The 16,717-nt window shown below is 43.8% G+C and overlaps 1 protein-coding gene across 3 annotated transcripts in view; it reads left to right on the forward strand.

Moving 5' to 3' along the window:
- LOC135394746 (E3 ubiquitin-protein ligase HERC2-like) overlaps nucleotides 1–16,717 on the forward strand; it is a 71,151-nt gene that overhangs the window by 20,208 nt on the left and 34,226 nt on the right. For all 3 annotated transcript variants that reach the window (XM_064625663.1, XM_064625665.1, XM_064625664.1), the window contains exons 24-39: nucleotides 618–888; nucleotides 2,280–2,529; nucleotides 3,928–4,096; nucleotides 4,196–4,391; nucleotides 5,606–5,709; nucleotides 5,872–5,997; nucleotides 7,235–7,371; nucleotides 7,506–7,704; nucleotides 9,493–9,667; nucleotides 9,749–9,924; nucleotides 11,842–12,031; nucleotides 12,088–12,270; nucleotides 12,853–13,076; nucleotides 13,160–13,310; nucleotides 13,725–13,933; nucleotides 15,664–15,891. In XM_064625663.1, coding sequence (XP_064481733.1) covers nucleotides 618–888; nucleotides 2,280–2,529; nucleotides 3,928–4,096; nucleotides 4,196–4,391; nucleotides 5,606–5,709; nucleotides 5,872–5,997; nucleotides 7,235–7,371; nucleotides 7,506–7,704; nucleotides 9,493–9,667; nucleotides 9,749–9,924; nucleotides 11,842–12,031; nucleotides 12,088–12,270; nucleotides 12,853–13,076; nucleotides 13,160–13,310; nucleotides 13,725–13,933; nucleotides 15,664–15,891 — 2,988 coding nt within the window. The remainder of the gene's footprint in view (nucleotides 1–617; nucleotides 889–2,279; nucleotides 2,530–3,927; nucleotides 4,097–4,195; nucleotides 4,392–5,605; nucleotides 5,710–5,871; nucleotides 5,998–7,234; nucleotides 7,372–7,505; nucleotides 7,705–9,492; nucleotides 9,668–9,748; nucleotides 9,925–11,841; nucleotides 12,032–12,087; nucleotides 12,271–12,852; nucleotides 13,077–13,159; nucleotides 13,311–13,724; nucleotides 13,934–15,663; nucleotides 15,892–16,717) is intronic.

The raw sequence follows: 16,717 nt of genomic DNA on the forward strand, positions 1-16,717 counted from the left end.
AGTACGCGGGGTAAAACTGAAACCCAACAATTGAGGCGCTCCCGTTTCATTCCGAGATATCCACGGCGATCTCCCCATAGTCGAACGTCTCGATTCATTCCGAGATATCTGCGACAATCTCCCCGGAATTGCACGTCGCCATTCTGCTTCATCGTCGCGGTTTATTCATTCGAAGCTATCTCCCCGAAATCGGACTAAGCGATTTCCGCCTCGGCGCGGCTTAGTTTTACCTATCCACGGCGATCTCTCCGGTATCAGATGTCGTGATTGTCTCCCATTGTCACGATTCTGCCATATGAAATCATCTTCTGTTCTATCAAGATCTATTTGTATATATATCTATATGTATCTATTTTTTATATTTTTTTATTATTTATTTATTTATTTATTATTTATAATTTAGCACGCTGGAAGTTTTTTCACTAGAATTCGCATGAATTTAGAGCACATGCTTATTTACCAGATTTTTACCCCCGAATTTAAAATAAAAATATTTCCCAAAAACTTCAGGCTCTAAACATGACATGTGGAAGCTCATATCAGTCACTTATGCCAAAATGTACATCCTTCGAGGAACCAAGTAAAGCATGCCAAATCTGTGTCTTATTTGGATTCAGTATGACCACGAGGCCCTGCTCTCCGTTGACCTGTCGACCCTGTCGTCTCCCCTGGTGGACACCGAGCGAACCTTGGCATACTTCCTCGGACTACATGCACATCATCAGGCATGCGGGCCTCCAATACAGCCCTGTGAGGCAGAAGTCGGCCTGTGGCTAGAAGCCTCCCTGCTCAGGGGCGGTGGCCTCTTGCGAGCCTTGCAGCCCCTAGACCCTTTTGATGAAGAAAAAGGAGAAGCAAGGAGTGCTGGCTCAAGTGCAGCTACACCGGGTAAACAGCAAAATGCACTGTCTATCTGGTAGTACAGTTGAACCTCCACATAATGAACGTTGATTTAACAAAGTCCTCAATGTAACGTATATGTATTTCTGTTGCACATACATTTCCCCGTAGACGCCAATGCATTTCTGCACTCAACAGCAGAGTGTTTTCGTTAGACGCGTTCTATTTAACGCAGCCCGTACGCAGCACACCTCCCCATGTGCGGGAGAGAGGCAAGAGAGAGAGGATGATTCCCGCCACAGGGGTGGAAAGGAGTAATGTCAACGTTACTGTGTTCTTACTGGTTATTGGCGTTGTCACATGAAATGACGTAATTAGTAGGGGTGTGCGAATCCGAATATTTTAAGTTGAATCGAATATCGAATAGAATGGAAGAAAAAATTCCGAATACCGAATCGAATATTTGTGCAAAATTTAGAATATGTGATTTTTGCACTAAAAGTTTCCATTTGGTAGCCCATGGGCTTCAGTGTAATTTTTCTGGCATTAACTGTCACAAGATAGACATGCAATTCTTCTGTTTAAAGCCCCTACTCTTTAATTTTACATGAGAGTGCTTCCTGCTTTTCAGGTAAGCCTACAACTTACTGGAGTACTGGAGTGGTTACCTTCATTTCAAAATTTTATGTCGGGCAGTAGCATGTTATACAGATGAGGCTGTAATTGTTTCAGACAAGCACAGGCCTTTTGTGAAACAAACGAATATTGGCATCCAGCCTCAGCTTTGCCCATGAACACTCTGTAGTTTCTTTGCACTTGCCTTAGGGAGTTGCACTACTGAAAGTTTAGACATAAAGAACATCTTTAAGACACCCTTCTTGGTCGTGGGCTGTAGTCATTATTCGAGAGTCCTAATTTTTTAAAGGCGACCTCACAGACATCAAATCAAAGCCCCCGTCGGTACCACGAAACTGCATATGGGAGGGGCGCCACCCCTTCCACAGACGATGTCTACAAAACTAACTTTGGATAACGTTATCTTAAACTAAACACTGTCCCGCCTGTGTTGGTCCTGCAGCAAGGGCAATTTCGTAAAGCAGGCTTCACCTCATGCACGGAAGCATCAGGTGAAGCCCACTTTCGGGTTGCGTCGTTCAAAATTCGTGGAATAGTCGAAAAATCGAATATTGGATATTCGATTCGCGAATCGAATAGTTCGAGCGTTTGATATTCGAGTCGAGTTCGAGAACTCGAATATTCGCACACCCCTATTAGTAATTAGTGAATCGGGCATTCATCACATTAGCAACATGCTTTGGCTGTGGGAACTGCACAACCGCTCACCTGTTACATTCGTTTTTCGAATTTGTTTTCCAGTGGTGATTTGCCTGCGTGACAGCAATATTAGAGTTGAATCTGTTCTGTTGCTGACATTACAGTTTCCGGAGTTACACCAACCGAACCAAAGGGTGTGCTTCCCAGTGGAAGCCACAGCAAGGCAACTGGGCCTCTCGTTTCAGCCGCCACGGAGCAACAGGGAGAGACCATCCTGGAAGCTCTGGCCGAGAGTAGGCTGGATGACCCTCACGTCACGGGGTTCCTTCAAGCCGTTGATGCGTTTTGTGAGGAGCAACACTTGGGACTGCGCATGAACTTTCAGAGTGACCATCCCGTTGAAGAGGTGGGAAGGTAAGGAAGCATGGAAGGAGATTGTAAGCTATTACAGTTCCACTCTGTGATGCTTATACGGTCGAGCCCGTTTGTTAGTACCTTCAGTGTGGCAATATTTCAATATTACCACCAAATTGCAGGGTCCCCTCAGCTCGCCTATTGGAGCACACGTAAACACGATTTCGTTGTAACGATCGTTATGAAAGCGTTTGCTCGTGTGTATCGATCAGAGTTCTCCCAATGGTCGGTAGTAGAGCAGAAAATGCGAAAATGTAACCACAAAAAAACGATGAAGCAATATTATTTTTTTATTGAAAAGAAAAGAGGTACTTTAAAGGTCCATTGAAGTGAGAGCATAGCATGTGCGCTAGCGAGAGGGAATCGAGATCGCTCCCGCTTCACATTGTTTTTAGCTGCTTACCCTCAAGTTTTTTTGTTTTGTTTTCGAGTTGCTATGTGCAACAATGGTATCTTCAACTCTGCAAAAAATGTTGATGAGGTAAGGTGCATGCTTTGAAATGAACGTGCATGTTCTTGGCAGATTTTATTCCGGCATGCTGGTATTAATCTTGTTGTGAAATATAGTGCCTTCCGAAATATAAGTTGGCAAAGAGCTGTGTGTCATCACTCAAACACGTGTTGGTGAATTACCCGGGGCCAAGTTGCATTCCAATGGACAACGCCGTTCGGATGGTGAGAACGATGATGACTTACGTGGGTATGATGGGGAGCGATGGACGCGGTAATTGATCTCGAGGTACGGAGCCTCACGTGGTATCGGCGGTTATGTTTTGTTGGAAAAGCCGAGCTATCATGGAGTGTGAAACAAAGCAGCTCTAATCTAGAGCTAGGTAAAATTTTTACATATTTTTGTTGCAGCTGGTCGCAGTGAAGCGCAAAAGGACACGCTTCCACTCCCTTATCCACCAATGAATTATCTCCTTGCCCCAATGAATTACGTCCTTTTGCGCTTCACCGCAACCAGCCGCGACAAAATATGTAAATGGAAACAAAAAATTAATTACAGCAACAAATGACCTGCTTTGGTGGCAGATTTTTCTCTAAAAGGTGTCCACTGAAGGTCCCAAAAGGGGTAGTACCCTTTTTAACGCCGACAGCGTCCTGCTTCAGAAGTTGTTTTTTTGCGAAACTCATTTGAATTTTTATTTAAATAATGAGCGCCTCCCATTCATTTACACGGTGCGCAGCTTGTAGGTGGCATCGGACAGATACTTGTAAAAAAGAAAGTTCGTCAACTGGTGCACCCAGTATAGGTGTCAATACATGTTAAGTGAGCTGAAAAAGAGATGAGTTGGATCTGTGCAATCACAAAGCATGAATATAGCAGTTACATAAAATACGTACATCTTTTAAATGTACATTAATTTTAGAGTAATTCAAATATTGTCAATATAGGTTACTAATGGCCGTTGCAATGAAGCATCTGGGCTCTGGCAACCTCCTGCTCAGCATTTCTGAACAAGCAGTGCTGAAGGGTGTGTCTGCTGAAGCCCCAGTTCCCCTTCCCGGGGTCATTCAGGATGTGGTACGCATGACGCAGCAAGCCAAGTGGTCCCTCATCAAGGTACTCAGATGTTCAGATACTAAAAGCTGCAACAGTTGTGACTGAAACGTGTTTGGAAATGCAGACAGTCAATCAATGTGCATACTTACTTTCCAAAAGGCTCGTCAAGACCTGAACGGATCCTACAAAGAAGTCTGTTGCCCCGTGTTTGAGCGCTGCCGTTTTCTCTTCTACGAGCTTCGGCCAGCTATAAGTAAAGAGATGATAGCGTTGGAGAGGCTGAAGCTAATTGATGTCACCTCTAAATGGAAAACAGTGGCACGCCAACTGATACAGGAGAACCGTAAAGCAAAAGGCAAGCATCCGATTGGTACCGAATCATTGTACGTTTTTCACTGTGGAGCCCATTTTTTTTATCAAAATCGTGTTTCCCAAAGAGGGGGTGTTAGTTGTCAAATTTGTGTGCGCCTAGTTCCGCCGTTGCTATCATGCAAGGCACAAACATTTCAGGTATAGCATCAGTTATAGCTAGAGCGTGAAGTTTTAGGGTTTTACCCGAGTCTTCCCCGAATTTGCATCCTGAATCGAAGGTTGCCTCTTTAGGGTGAAACCCAATTTTTACCAGGCAAATTGCCCTCCCTGGGATGTCTGTATAGGAATGCACCAACTTACTTGTTTGGCAGAAAAATGCTGTTACATCACCATTTGTACCAAACCACTACAATTAGTTTGAATAACTGAGCCCGATTTCTCCCCGACTTTAGCGTAATGGAAGTTTTTTTCACCCAATTTTTACCCCCCGAATTTAGTGCACATATTTATTTACCCAATTTTTACCGCCTGAATTTCGAAAAAAAATATTTCCCGAAAACTTCAGGCTCTAGTTATAGCCGTGTAGTATCAATTCAGCGTCCTCCAGTGCCCGCATTAGAATTTGCTGAATTTGTGCTTTGGCATGTTCATGTTTGAGGTTTTTTGGGGCCTTACTCCATGCAAGGATTATGCACAATGGGGGAGGAGGTAGCCTAAAACACATGACACTAAGTGTCAGTTATAGCAACTTACAATTGCAGCAGGTTACAGTTCCAGGTATCTGGATACATATACTTGGAACATAGTCTCTCACACTCGTTAATATTACCATGTTGTCATACGTATTTTTACTGCCGAATATTAACAATCCTGCTTGTTATGCTTGCTACGTTTATTGTTCGACCTGGTGTCTCTTTGCTTAGGCTGTCACTGTGCGGTCAGCAATATTACCCAAATAGATAAAAATATCTACTTACCGTACAACATTTATGGAGGTGTCATACTTAACTGTCCAGATAGTGATGGCAGCAGTACATAGCACAATTTGTGTCCTAAGATCACTACTTGTTGCACTTATTGTACAGCAGTCATGCTAGGAGCAGTGGCATCAACTTGTCAAGGAAACAGCTGAAATGAAAGCCATTACTACCATATTGCTCGCCATCTACTTACCAGAGCCTTGCCTAAGAGTACCCACATTGCAGAACATGCGATAAGAATATTGTGGAATGCCTGTTTAAGCAAATTTTTTTACAGCTGCTGAGGCTCCGGCTGAGCCTGGGAACACGGAAGTGAAAGGCATATTCAAAGAGGAAGAAGTACAGCAGCATGCTGCAACAAAACTTCCGTCTGTTAAAAAGGTATAGGAATATGCAAGAACACATGCTTATGTATGAGAACATCAAATGTGTGATTGAAGGAAACATTTGTAAACTGATACATAACAGTAAACACTCAGTGCCCGAACAGACACGCAGTGACATTGACGTTGAATTACTTCTAAAATGGCGTCATTGTTCCAGCAAAATGCACGGCTGACCAGCGTATCAAACATCGAACCATCAGAACTGCTGACTCAAGTTTTTGAATTTGCCCTCCACGACGAGCGAGTTGACGTGGAACTAATCAGGAAGGCGATGTACTGCCAGGTAATTATTGGTTTTTCATGCTGCTAGACAAATGCAAATGAAAAATGACAATGCTTCCCGGTTGTAAATTGTCGACAAACTTAGAGAAATACAGTAAAACCTGTGGATAGCGATATCGCGTATAATGATATCCCTCGTAAAGCGATGGTTCATGATTTTACCGTCAAAATATACATTGTTCCTTTGGGAAAACGACCCGCGTACAGCGATGGAGGCCGCGGTTCCCAGTACTCGTATAACGATGTGGGACGCTGTCTCGTGCGCGTAACCTCGCCGCGAGTTTCACCGCGATAAGATATAGTACAATCTCGATTATACAAATCTCACGGGGTAGCGGAAATAATTTGTATCATCCGAAATTCGCATCAAAAGAATTAAACCCGCGAGTCGCGCGACAGTGTTCTAAAGCAAGCTTCTCCTAAAGCACGCAGGCGCTAGGTGAAGCCGACTTGCGAAATGGTGACGTGTAGTGTTGCCAGAAGATGTCCGATATGTTCCGTGATTCTCTCCACGAGTTCAGGTCGCTGTTTTCCCAAGCCAGTGCGATGTCACACAGCTTCGCGTTTTTTCTTCGCATCTGTTTCTTTTTGTTTTGCTACACGCGGGGTGGCGCGCGACTTTTCGGGGATGCGCTATTTAGGTCAGCCCTTGTTTAACGATGTACCCCGTATAACGATGGAATTCGCGATTACCGTCAGTGTCGTTATACGCGGGTTTCACTGTATGTAAAATGAATATAGAAAACCACATGAAAACAACAGAAAGGTATTGAGGGAGTTTGGACAGTGAAGCTTCTCAGGTTCGAGAACTCAATATTCCACTAGAGCCAACAGAGGCCTCCTGGTTAAGTCACGCTTAGAGCCTGAAGTTTTCGGGAAATATTTTTTTTCTAAATTCGTGGGGGTAAAAATCGGGAAAATAAACGTGCTCTAAATTCATGCGAATTCGTATGCTAAATTCGGGGAGAAATCGGACTCAGTTACTCAATCTAATTGTACTCGTTTGGTACAAACGGTGATGTAACTGTATTTGCTTCCAAACAAGTTAGTGTGCATTCCTATGGAGGTCTCAGTGAGGGCAATTTGCCAGGTAAAAATCCAGGGTTTTCACCCTAAAGAGGCAACCGTCAATTCGGGGTGCAAATTTGGGGATGAATCGGGTTAAACCCTAAAGCTTCAGGCACTAATCATGCTCTGGACTGACATGTTGGCTCCTGGGCCATTTTCTTTTGTTAAAGGTGGAACGTTCCAAGGTCCGCATCAAGGGAATCGAATCTATGCTATCACTCTTGCGGAAAGATTTTCTGATGCCATCCGTCAAGTACAGACTTCAGTGCGGCTGGCAGGGTCTCCTCCACTGTGCTGCAATGCCACGGTAAAGCAACGGGCTTTGGCTGGGAATAAGCCGTTTATCTTACACACTTCCTGTCCTGTGTTCTTTCTTCAATCAATCAATCAATCAATCAATTTCAATCAATCAACACTTCCTGTCCTGTGTTCTTTCTTCAGAGAGAGTCCCTTGCACTGCCTCTCCAACGTAAATCTGATCCCGCCGTATGACCGCGTCATGTTGGAGCTGGCATCAGCGTCTCTCACTACCTGGGTGGTGGAAGAGTTGCGCTCTCTGGTACGAAGTTGCATTGACAGCACCGGGTCAGATGTCACAGGTGCAACTAGGTGTACCTCATCCAAGAAGTTGACTTCTAAGGTAAGACACGCAGCTTCTTTTTTGAAATACATCGTTTTTACAGTGTGCATGTGAAGCATGCATGAATGAAACGTAAGTGTATGTCACAAGGAGACCTTGAGGTGCACTTCTCTTCACACGTATCATTTCATGTAGCCTCGTCTTGGGGGGAGGGGGGGGAACTATCCAGACATACATTTACAATGCTTAGCCAATAGAACTTTGCGTTTTAGGGATAAACGTAGTAAAACTGGTTTTTATCCCTGATTTGCGTCATCGTCACTTAAGGTAAAATGTAGAGGGGTGTGAATACTCAAAATTTCGAATACGAATAGAATATTTTTCATATTCAATTCGTATTCATATTTAAAAATTCATATTCAAAATTTTGGAATATTATGACAGCTTACTACAAAGTCGTTGTGGGTTGTGTGCTTGAATTTGTATGTTGTTGTAACAGCTATGAATATGAATAATGCAACAGCTACAATGTGACGTGTAAGCTTCTGAGGTTGTTACGCTCATTTGCGAATGCGTCACTACATGTTCGCTAACCAACACCGAAACTAGTACACAGGTGTGTACTAGTCTCAGCAGTGCAAATCAGTGCAAACAGTTAGTTTCAGTTGTGTACTAGCCTTTGGCTGTACATGTGCAGATAAGCACGTATGCCTTAATACATTTACACATTGTTTACAATGATAATAATACATAATACATTGTAATTGGGTAATACATTGTTTAGCCAATACATTAATACATATTCCTCATTAACCCTTTTCAAGTGCGTGTCCTGGGGAATTTTTCTAAGGATCAGCAGCAGACAACTGTGACCGTGTTTGTTTACGTGGGGCTTAATTGTTACTCTTAGAAGCCTTTATCCTATGACGTGATACTCGAAATTCGATTCGATATTCGAAGCACAGTTTTGCCGATATTCGTATTCAATTTGTATTAGAAAATTTCAATATTTGTACCCTCTAGTAAAATTGCGAAAATCCCCTTCCCAAAAAAAACAAGTTACCGAAGACTTGCTAAGTTGCAAATCCAGCCAGTGATATGGGCACTGAAGAACGCTAAGCACTGCATGTTAAGCGCAACTGCTAAGGGTCTTAGGTGTTCATCTAAAATGTGAGACACACTTTTTTTCCCCCACCCAAAAATCTGTTTTCCCACCCGATATTGCTCGCTTTACCCTACTTTGCAACTCCTGAAATGAAACCAAATTTTTGCACTCTAATTTTAGAAAGCATAAAACCTGAAAATGCCAATGTCTATTAACCAGTTGAAAGACTGTTGTTCACTTTAATTGGGCAAATTTCCCACTAGTCCTGGATGGTTGTCTGTTTGCACAAAGAGGTTCCATTAAGAACTGCTTCATAACGTGTGACTTTATGCACGAGTTGCTCAACACTGCACTTGTGTTTCAAATTACACTTTTTCTTCTTTTCATATACAAAAAAGTGTAAACATGAGGTGCATGTAAGACACGCATAACATTTTAACGTTGTGATTATATCTCATCCTGGATCACCTCATCGCTCACACTTGTAGATAGCTTTTAACTGCCATACTCACTTGTTATCGTCATCCTCCTCTCTCTCTCTTATCCTGGACCATCTCATTGCTCATACCTGTAAATAGCTTTTAAGTACCACACACACTCTCTATCACATCATCTCTCCCATAATCTCTCTCTCTTTCTCACCACACCACCACACACTCACCATAATTTTGGTGCTCTATGGCCTTTGTTGCCTTTGTGCCATTAAACCCATAATCTCTCTCTCTCTCTCTGATTATATCCAGAGCAATGTGGACAGCAGTGGAAGTTGTAGTCCGTCATTCGGGGCACTCGTGGCGCCCTCTCGTTTCCTGCTTTCTGCTCTCGGTCTCCTTGTGTGCGACCACCAAGCTCGAGAGGTTAGCCTCTTGCTCGGATCCGGTGTTCTGGCCCAGCTTCAGACCTTGCTACGCCTTCTCGGTAATATAGCTTTTCTATCGCATGTTCGCACGAATGCTTCTGCTGGTAAATGTCTACACGGTGTCATTCTGTACTTGAAAGGTCCCACAATCAACCAGCCGCATAATGACAAGAATGCGGCACTCTGCGCTGTCCTGGAAGAAACCATAAAGAAACCTCAACCACCCGCATCTCCTCTCTATGGGTCTGAGTTAGCATCAATGATGAAGATAGGAACAAGGGTAGTCCGTGGTGCCGACTGGAAGTGGGCTGATCAGGTATGTGGTGTCAGTCACGTTTTGGTGAGTGCAGGTCCGCTAGCAATCGCATGGGAAACGACTTGAAAGATATGCCAGTCTTGTTCACGTTATAAATGTGTGTCTCCCCATATTCACGCAGTAAGAGATTATTATCTTATAGATTAGTAACAGATTATTATTAGGGCCTGACTTATTAGGGTTAAACCCGTATCCGCCCGATATTTACCCCCCGAACGAAATCTGTAAAATTCGGGTTTAACCCGAATCTACCCGAAAACATCCGGGTCGCGTGGCACACTCATAAGCGCGCATTAAAATAAAGTTTGATAACATTGCTAAACATTAGTTCCATGTTAAGACAAATTTTTATTAAACAAAAAAAAATCACCCAAATACACCCGAATTCCTGACGACAGAATATGCCGTAACGGGATTTAACCCGAATACACCCGAATTTTCAAATGAAAAATATCACCCGATATTTACCCCCCGAATTTGGCCAAAAATAAAACCCGAAAAAGTCAGGCCCTAATTATTATCTTATAGATTATTAACAGATTATTACCTTATCGAGACACTTTTCACAACTTTCTTGGTCAACGTCGCGTGACACTCAATTTCTTGGCAAGCCTTAAGCTTCTGCAGCCAAGTGCAGCTAACAGTGAAGTCTTGCCGCCAAGAAGTCAGGAAAGGAATGCTCAAGGCCCCGTTTTTTTTCCGCGATTTCGCGAATCGCGGAATTCTTCGTCTGGCACGGAATTTCACGAAATTCCTTATTTTTAGGGGTGTGCAGATATCCGAGTTCTCGAATTCGAATCAAATATTCAAATATAATCAGTCGAAGTATTTCATTCGCGAATCCAATACCAAATAATTCGGATTTCCGAATCTCCGACTATTCGCAGAATATGAGCGACGTCTCCCGAAGGTGGGCTTCACCTTACGCTTCCATGCATGAGGTGAAGCCTGCTTTACGAAATTGCCCATGCTGCAGGACCAATAGTCCAACACAGACAGATTGTAGTTTAGCATAAGATAACATTAGCCCAAGTTTATTGTGCATACTCCGCCTGAGGAAGGGAAGGCGCCCTTCCCGTGGCAGTTTAGCGATGGCAGTGGGGGGTTCTGATTTGATGTTTGGGAGTTTGCCTTTAAAGACTCTTAAATAATGCCTACAGCACAGAAACAAAAAAGGGTGTCCTAAAGATGTAACTTCCACAGGGCATGTATTCTAAGCTCCTTCCTATAATCTTCCTATAAAGTTCCTATAAACTCTGTAGATGCCAAAATATCTTTCAGCAACTATAAAATGATTGCAGGCGACAGACGGCATTCTTTGTCGGAGGAGAACACGAGATATCGTGTATGTAATGCTGAGCCACAACAGTGCTTCGAATCTGTAATTTTACTAAATATTTTTTGTTCCCACATTATCCAAGAAAATAAAGTGTTTCCCATTTCAAGCAGCCGTTGACTGCTTGCCGCGGAAAATCGCTGAATTTACAAGTCGGTGCCGCAGAATTTTAGATTTGCCGCAGCAGAATACCAGGGGCCTTAGGAATGCTTCTGTGATGTCTTCCAACTGCTTGCCATTGATTGCCCGTGGAAACTGAAATGTTAATTGTTCAGAATTGATTGGGGGTAACACCCCTGGAGGTTGATAGTGCAGCCAGAAGGTGGCCCAATTGACCTGGGAGATACCACTATTTATTGTAATTTATTTAACTGCCATTAAATGCTCACGTGAGGAGAACTCATCCAGGGGTGGACCACCGTATGTCTACTCATGATCACTGCCGTGTCTCACGACTTATCAGCCACAGGTTATCATTCTCAACCATAAAGTGAATTGAACTGAAGAGGTCTCTCATTAGGCTGCCTAGTCTAAAGCACAGCGGTGAAAGATATTTTAAACTTCCCGTCGAATCTTACCAGGACGGTCCCCCTCCTGGTGAAGGCCGTGTTATCGGTGAACTGGGAGAGGACGGCTGGATTCGCGTCCAATGGGACAATGGTACCACCAACTCCTATCGGATGGGAAAGGAAGGGAAATATGACCTCACCCTCGCCGTCCCACCACCTCGTGCCGAGATCGAGTCCAGTTCCGATTCCGAGGACGACGAAGGTAGGTTTTTCTCGACTTCGCGAAATCCTCGCCTAACCTCGTTCCGCATACGTCAGTGACGACTACAGTGCCTACAGCGCAGCAACCGGCAGCACTGCTCCACCAAGCATGCCACAGCGTTCTCATGGCTCTATCCATCTCGCTCGGACTCCACTCGGACAGAGTGCGGACGGAGACGACCAGCCTCATGTCTGGCTTAATGCGGTCTATTGTGGAAGCTGGCCATGGCCCCCTTCTTGGTTAGTGCACAATTTGTATTCCCCGTCTTGTACATGTAGATCACGTGTCACTGAATGGTTCAGTCTTGAATGGTACTTGGTTTTGCTTCTTAAAGGGGGCACTAAAGTGCAAAAATTTCTCCTCGTGGGATGAAAGATGGCACTACCTTGAGAAGGAGGGAAGAGTGAAAGCATAGGTTGCAGTTTCCTTGGCACTTAAATCGCAAACAATGGACCAAATGAATCCTGTTCTTTTTGAATTGCTATTAAGGCAACGACACCTTACATTCCGTGAGAATGTTTTTAATTTTAGTGTGCATTTAACAGCTTTCTGTAAAAGAAATGACGACAACATGTAGAAGCCTGACGACTCCCAGGTGCATGTTTTGGTTAAAGACTCGCGCCTTTTCATCAGCTACAATTCTTTAATCGAAATATGCAACTGGGGTGACCCGGCAACTGGAAAAACACGAGGCTCCATTTACGTAGTGCATACTTGTTCCGAATTACTTAACTGATGAAGCAAGCGCAGTTCTTGACCAGTACTGTAGCTGTCTGCATATGAATAAAATATTTAAAAAAACACGTTACTTTTTTGTCTAGGCGGAGGCAGTTTTATGCGCGAGGCTCCCCGCCCGCCCCGATGGCTTCTAGAGCAACAGCACAGAGAGTGGGCGACCCTCGGATTTATTCGAGGCATTTGCGCCAGCACCGCCGTCTGCCAGGCCCTGAGCACGCCGTCGTGGGTCTCACTGCTCCTCAGAATCGCTGCCGGCCCCACGTGCTTCATTCCGCTGCCATCGTCTGCCACTACCCTTCCCACCCAGGCAAGCATCCTTACCACGCAGTCTGCCCCAAAACAAAAGTCGCATTGGACTGACGTGAAGCTTTCATTTTCCTCACATTTTAGATACAAGCCCTTAGGCTTCTTCACACTGTTCTCCCCACGTGGACGTCGGACAGCTACGCCAAACAGAGAGAAGCATTTGTGCAGCAGATTTTTGCCCTTCTTGGGAAAGTTCTCGTATCGTGTGCCATGGATCCAACCTTGCACCATACAGGTACATGAAATTCTTTTGACGAAGAAAAACACTGTATCTAATTAGGGCCTGACTTTTTCGGGTTTTATTTTTGGCCAAATTCGGGGGGTAAATATCGGGTGATATTTTTCATTTGAAAATTCGGGTGTATTCAGGTTAAATCCCGTTACGGCATATTCTGTCGTCAGGAATTCGGGTGATTTTTTTTTGTTTAATAAAAATTTGTCTTAACATGGAACTAATGTTTAGTAATGTTATCAAACTTTATTTTGATGCACGCTTATGAGTGTGCCACGCAACCCGGATGTTTTCGGGTAGATTCGGGTTAAACCCGAATTTTACAGATTTCGTTCGGGGGGTAAATATCAGGTGGATATGGGTTTAACCCTAAAAAGTCAGGCCCTATATTTAATGTGTTTCTATTTTGAACTCTAGAGATTGCCTGGAAGGGCAAAAGAACAAGCCGAGCGCGACTCTCGTTGACTGCTTCTCACTGCAGTACGGTTGGGGAGGAATGTGTCACCCTGATACGTGGGCTGCATTCACAGCCCGTTTGGAACCACTGTATCAACAGGAATGTTCAACAGTGCTTGATGACCCTTGTGGAACATCGAGATGTTGGTGTAGATGATGCCCCTGAGGCGGTAAGTACGATGTTCACAGCATAGTTCTGGAGGTAAAGGCTGTCCAAAAAAAACACAAAGGGTTCAACATTTTGTTCATTGCTGATGTTATGTTCTGCTGTTCTGCCTTGTGCTCTGCAGTATGAAGTGCTGTTTCTTTCTTTTCCCACCTGATATCGCTCGATTTTGCGCTATTTTACAGTACCTGAAATCAAACTAGATTTTATCCCTCAATTTTCAACAAACAATATTGTCGCCGTCCGATTTTTTGGACTTCTGAAAGCCGCAAAATCGGTCCGAATTTTCGAGCAGTCCGAGCTTTCAGTCAATGACACAAATCTCTTCCAAAATGATTTTTATTAAAGAAAACTCAGAGGCACAAAAAAACTATCAATGTGCGTCTGCTTTGCTGCGCGCAGGGTGTCGGAGCGAACCGGAACCGAAAACCGAAAAAAAACGCTATTTTGGTGCGAACCGGAACGGAACCGAAACCGTACACGTTTTTTTCGCTCAGGAGGGAAACCGAAAAATATATTTAACGGTTTTTGGTCCAAAATAAAACTTCGCCGGTTTGGACTACGGATAGGCGAATGAAACAGACGTTGTGTGCTCTGAAGTCATGTCATGGGTACCATACGAGGGTTACGGTTACGGTGGAATGTATGTCGGTATACTATGACCCTTAGGCTCCCTTTGTAATGGTTTATCGTTCGCGCACGCACACAGGCTTAGAGGTACATGTGACTCTCTAGCAACGTGCCGTACTGTTCGTTCTAATTTGATCCCCGCAAACTCTCCGCAACTAAACAGCGACCCAAGGGGGCTGCATAACGGCTTCTTTATATGTAATGTCGTGCAACGCGTCCCTTGTTTGAGAGCAGCTAAGTTGCAAAGTTGCCCGTGCGAAGTGGCAACTCTTTTGTGGACAGGACACAAAGAAAATAAAACGGAGCCGTCGAGCGCGTTTGTGAGTGAAGGTGTTCCTCGATTTGCGTCGTACTCGTGCGGTGGTGCTTGCTGGCTAGACAGTAGCAACAGACATTCGGATGGGACGCGATCGCTCCAACCCAGCAAGAAAGTACTTTACGTATGACATCATGACAAACAAGTCCGTTTGTAGCATGTGCTTCAAGAAAGGAGAAAGCCTATTTGAACAGACAGTAACCTACAGGAACCAGGAGCTACCAATTTCACAGCTGTCTATTAATATTAAATACCATGTGTGCGGAATAAACGGGTTTACATTTTGTAACATTGATTTTTTTTTTGTGGGGATAAATATTCCCAGCAGAAGCGGAACCGGTTAAAAACCGGTATGAACCGTTATTTTTTTGCTCCGGAGCAGAACCGGTACCGGATCGTTTATGATGTAACCGGAACGAAAAACGTTTCGGTTCGACACCCTGGCTGCGCGTAGGCTAGAAATGGCCTCGAGACGTATTTTGGCTATTTGGCTATTTTGGCTCGTCCATGGGCCACAACAGGAGAATAGACTCTTCATATTTCGTTTTCACTGTCCTTCACACCTCATGGACTGTGGTCCGAATAAGGAGAAATTTGGACAGTTTGGAGGCCTCCTCCTCTTTTCTGATAATGAAGTTCCCACAGTTCAAAGTGGTGCTATGCTCCCTAGGATTTTCTGAAGTTGTCTATTACCTGTAAGAGGGCCTCGTGTAGTGTATTGCAATCTATTTAATTGTCCCTCACGTTATATACTACGTCTTTCTCTTTTTGTCTTGTTTCACTTTCAGACCAACGCTAAGCCATCAGCAACGAGTCTCGAAGCGCACGGCCAAATATTGGCAGCTTTGGCTGTTCTTGGTGGGGTGGATCACAGAGTTCGCCTGGGTGGGGCGGTGGACTTTCTGGAACCGCCCCGCCGAGGCACAGTGGCACGTATCTCCCCACAAGGAAAGCTGGTTGTTCACTGCCACACGCAGGGGAAGTTGGTGAAATGTCCTTTGGACCAGCTTCAACCAGTAAGTGTTTCAGCAAAGAACTTACCTTGCATAAATAAATATATATATATACAGGGTGTTCAAAATTAAGCTTTCACGATAAAAAAAAAAAAAGACACGAGTGGTAGAAGGAAGCCGCTTGTGCAGGCGGGTTTTGCGGACACAAGGTGAAATGATGGTTGCCGCCCTTAAACTCGTAATTAACTAAAATCTGTTAATTAACTTTTTAATCATTGCAGTCAGCGGGCAAGTTTATATTGGAAATTTGGAGGCAGTCGCGTTCCAAGACTATTCCACTTTGTAGAAGTTTCCTAGCTCACCCATAGTCCAAGATATTCAAATTTTCCAATATAAACTCGCCCGCTGACTGCAATGATTAAAAAGTTAATAAACAGATTTTAGTTAATTACGAGTTTAAGGGCGGCAACCATCATTTCACCTTGTGTCCGCCTGGCCGCAAAACCCGCCTGCACAAGCGGCTTCCTTCTACCACTCGTGTATTTTTTTTTTTTTTTTTTATCGTGAAAGCTTAATTTTGAACACCCTGTCAACATATATATATAACAACATCTCCAGCATAGAGTGCCTTTTTTTCAGGTCCCGACTGCGTCTCATCATGTCATGATCATATCCACAAATTAAAGCGACCAGTATGCTGTCCAAAATCGTTTCAGAAATCTTTCCTTCACGTAACAATTAATGATTAATTAATTAATGATTGGAACCTCCTTCTTGAACATATTGCCCTCATAGCTGATCCTGCTCGCTTTAAAACATCCTCAGTTTTCTCATGATGTAAACACCCAATTATTATATTAATTTAAAACATCACTACTTCAATACTTAT

Source organism: Ornithodoros turicata, chromosome 5 (genome assembly GCF_037126465.1).
Source record: "Ornithodoros turicata isolate Travis chromosome 5, ASM3712646v1, whole genome shotgun sequence".
In the NCBI taxonomy this organism is placed as follows: Eukaryota; Metazoa; Arthropoda; class Arachnida; order Ixodida; family Argasidae; genus Ornithodoros; species Ornithodoros turicata.